This window comes from Penaeus monodon, chromosome 41, assembly GCF_015228065.2.
Source record: "Penaeus monodon isolate SGIC_2016 chromosome 41, NSTDA_Pmon_1, whole genome shotgun sequence".
NCBI classification, from domain to species: domain Eukaryota; kingdom Metazoa; phylum Arthropoda; class Malacostraca; order Decapoda; family Penaeidae; genus Penaeus; species Penaeus monodon.
This window is the reverse complement of record NC_051426.1, coordinates 14,658,300-14,661,871: the sequence shown is the minus strand read 5'-3', so window position 1 is coordinate 14,661,871 and position 3,572 is coordinate 14,658,300. Positions and strand designations below refer to the sequence as shown.

The 3,572-nt window shown below is 46.7% G+C and overlaps 1 protein-coding gene across 1 annotated transcript in view; it reads right to left on the bottom strand.

The window, feature by feature from the left end:
* Positions 1-2,548: 2,548 nt before the first annotated feature.
* Positions 2,549-3,572, bottom strand: part of LOC119598277 (circadian locomoter output cycles protein kaput-like) — a gene marked incomplete at its 3' end in the record, with an annotated part of 94,619 nt that continues 93,595 nt past the window's right edge. Inside the window, 1 exon segment of the mRNA XM_037947936.1 lies at positions 2,549-2,626. Within this exon segment, the coding sequence (XP_037803864.1) occupies positions 2,549-2,626 (78 nt within the window).

The following is a 3,572-nucleotide window of genomic DNA, read 5'->3' as shown; positions in this document are numbered from 1 at the left end:
GCATCAATTCTGTCAAGAATCGTCAGCACCTGTACTGTAAAGCACAGTACGCCGTCAGCACCTACAATGCCTTCACGCCGTCAGCCCCGCCACCGTTATCAGCATCAGCATCATCATCATCACCGTCAGCGAAGTCTTTCTTCGTCAAACCTCTGGCGATAAAGGTCACTACGATCCAATTCGTCATTTCTCTCTTTATGTTAATCAATGGGATAAAAAATAACAACAACAACAACAACAATAATAATAATAATAATAATAATAATAATAATAATAATAATAATAAAATAATAATAATAATAACAACAATAACAATAATAATAATAAAAAAATAATAACGATGATGATGATGATGACGATAATTATAAAAAATAATAACAGTAATAGTAATAGTAATAGAGATAATGACAATAATAATAATAATAAGCAATAATGATAATAATAAAAACAATAACTACAACAACAACAGCAACAACAATAATAGTAATAGTGATGATGATAATGATATGTAATAATGATAATAACAAAAAAAATAACAACAAAATAATAATAAAATAATAAAAAATAATAAATAACATCCACAACAACAACAACAACGAACAAATGTGAAATTCTAAAAATCCCAAGCGAGTCGCCGCGGAGGCGCTGGTGGCGGCCTCGGGGTCAGCGGCGGCGGCGGCGGCGGCGGCGGCGGCGGCGGCGGCGGCGGCGATAGTGGTAGCGGGTGTGGCAGTGGCGATGGAACCGACTTTTTTGAAGAAGGTAGACGGCAGTGGAATAAATTAGGTCCAGGGCAGGTAACTATCAACCTTCCCTTCCCCTTCCCTTCTCTTCCCCTTTCCCTTCCCTTCCTCCCCCTCCCCTCCCTTTTCCCTTCCTCTTCCCCTTCCCTCCTCCTCCCCTCCCTTTTCCCTTCCCACCCTCTCACCTCCCTTTTCTCTTCCCTCCCTCTCCACTCCCTTTTTTCTTCCCTCCCCGTCCCCTCCCCTTCTTTTTCCCTTCCCTCCCCCTCCCCTTCCCTCTCCCTCCCCTTCCCTTTCCCTCCCCTTCTCCTTCCCCTTCGCCTCCCGCTCCCCCTCGCGCCAGCCTACCTCTCCCGAGCCGCCGCCAATATCTCGCCATTTTCGCTCCTCTGCCGTAGTCATAACAACTTCCCCCAAGATAAAAGAAAGAAAAAGAAATAGGTAAGAATGTCGGTAGTTATATGGCGATTGGGTGGCGCCTGGCAACTCCCTCGCCCCCCCCCACCCACACGCCCCCAAACTGCCTCGCACCCTACACTCCCTTTTCGCATCCCTCTACCTTCCTACCCCTTGTCTCTACCACACCCACGCCCCTCTCCCCCTCCCCACCACCTGCCCTGTCCCTCCTGCTACCACACCCCTCCCTCCCTCCCGCCACCCCCCTACCTATCACCCTTCGATCTCCCAAACCCTCCCCCCTCCCCCCCTAACCTTCGCTGCCTACTTCTCTTCCACTCCACCGTTCTCCATCCGACCTCCCCTTCCCCCTCCATCACCCCCTCACTACGCCAACCCCCCCCCCCTCCCTCCCTCTCCCGCGAACCCATGTCCCTCTCACGTGCCCCAGGACGCCCGGCAGGTCTGGTTCCTCCCCGGGGAACGTCCAGCGTCTCCCCACCTGCATGGAGAAAAGCCAGCCGTACCCTGCCCACGCAATCAACCTGACCGACTTTGCCGACTCAACCAACTATGCTGACTCTACTGGCTCCCCTGACTCAACCGACTCGGCCCCTCTCACTCAGCGCCGGCGTGGCTCAATGGGGAAAGAGTCCCCCGCTCCCGGGCCCCAAAGAGTCCGGGTTTCGAGCCCGCGGGGCCCCGGGGGTTTGCCCCCGGGCCCGAGCCTTGGGGGTGGGGTTTGTGTGTGGGGTTGCGAAGGGGGAGATCCCGGTTTCATCGAAGGCCTCATGATCCTAAGAATCTCTGCAACAGCTGGGCAACACCATACGCTTTACTTACTAGGCGCAAGCGCCGAGCCTATCACTTCGAATGAGCGTCAAGGGAACGGGAGAGGTGGGGAGGGGGAAGTTTGTGAAATGGGAAAAAGGTTGCGTGGGGTGTGGGGGTTGGGGGGGATTTGTGTATTTGTGGGGTGGGGAGGTTTTGTGTGTGTGTGGTGTGTGTGTGTTTTGGTGTGTGTGTGTTGGTGTTTGTGTGTGTGTTGGTGTTGTGTGTGGGGGTTGTGGGGTGTGTGTTGTGCCGCGCGCGCAGGGTTTTGTGGTTGTTTTTTACAAAAAAACGGGAAAAGTGCCCATTCTAATACTCATCCCCACAGAGCGAATAAAACATTCACTTATTCTCCAACACCAAGCAAATTACTCACATCCGTTATTCAAACTCTCCTCCCCCTCCACAAATCGCTTATTCACCCATAAAATACTCATCTCAGTTACCCATTTCCACCACCGAGCACAAATGACCCCGCCCTTCGGAAAAATGACTCACTCCGTTGACCCCCAAAAAACCCCCCCCCGCCCTATGAAATCCCCCCCCGCTGCCCTCTGCCCCACTCACCTTTCATCGGGGCGTGAACTCCTCGTTGGAGAGGAAGGACGGCTTCCAGTCTTCTCGGATCTCGTGGCTCTGCGACCTCACCGAGATCTCTGAAAAGGAAAAAAAAGTCGAATATAAAATTTTTCTATCTTCTTAATTTTATCTTAAAATATTAAAACATCAAAAACATATCTATTAATAAAAACATCCCACATACATAAAACCACACCCCACACACACACCCCACACCCCACAACACCACAACAACAAACACACACAACATATATATATAAAATTATATTATAAATTTTATATTTATTATATATATATATATATGGGTTTATGTATTATGTTGTATGTATGTATGTATGTATTTTTAAAGAGTAGAACACAATCTAAAATCTGAAAATACTTCGTTTGAAATACAAGAAAAAATCAGGGACAGAAATTAATTATTCGAAAAATACAATGAGTAATGAATAATCAAGTAAATGAGAAACTTTCAAAATCAAAGAAAAAAAAAGTTTACTCAGACAACACAACAATAATAAATATGAACAATTTTACGAGTTGGAAACGACATTTGAAAATTACAAAGAGCTGCATGAACTTTCAAAAGTGGAATAAAGGGAATACATTTAACAATTAAATCACAAAAAATTAACCCAAATTTTTAAAAAGAATAAACACACGCAGGCAGACAGAAAAGACACAGATCAGATACAGACACCCGACCCAAAACACACACACACACACAACACAACACACAACAAAACACACGCACACACACACACACACAAAAACCCCGAAACCCAAAATCCAAAACCCCAAAAAACAAACCCCCCCGAAAAATTTTGAATAATAATGACAAAACTTGAATCTAAAAGCGAGAGAAGGAATTGGGTCCAAAGAATTAATACAGCCCCGGAATTAATTACTGCTTGGCAGAGAGAGGGGGCAGTCAGTCATAAAGGCCATTTTCTTAGGGCGTTCATCAGTGCCTCAGCTTTATTGATCGCGGACCCATTCCTAATCATGTTGGTATGGAAGGGCAAT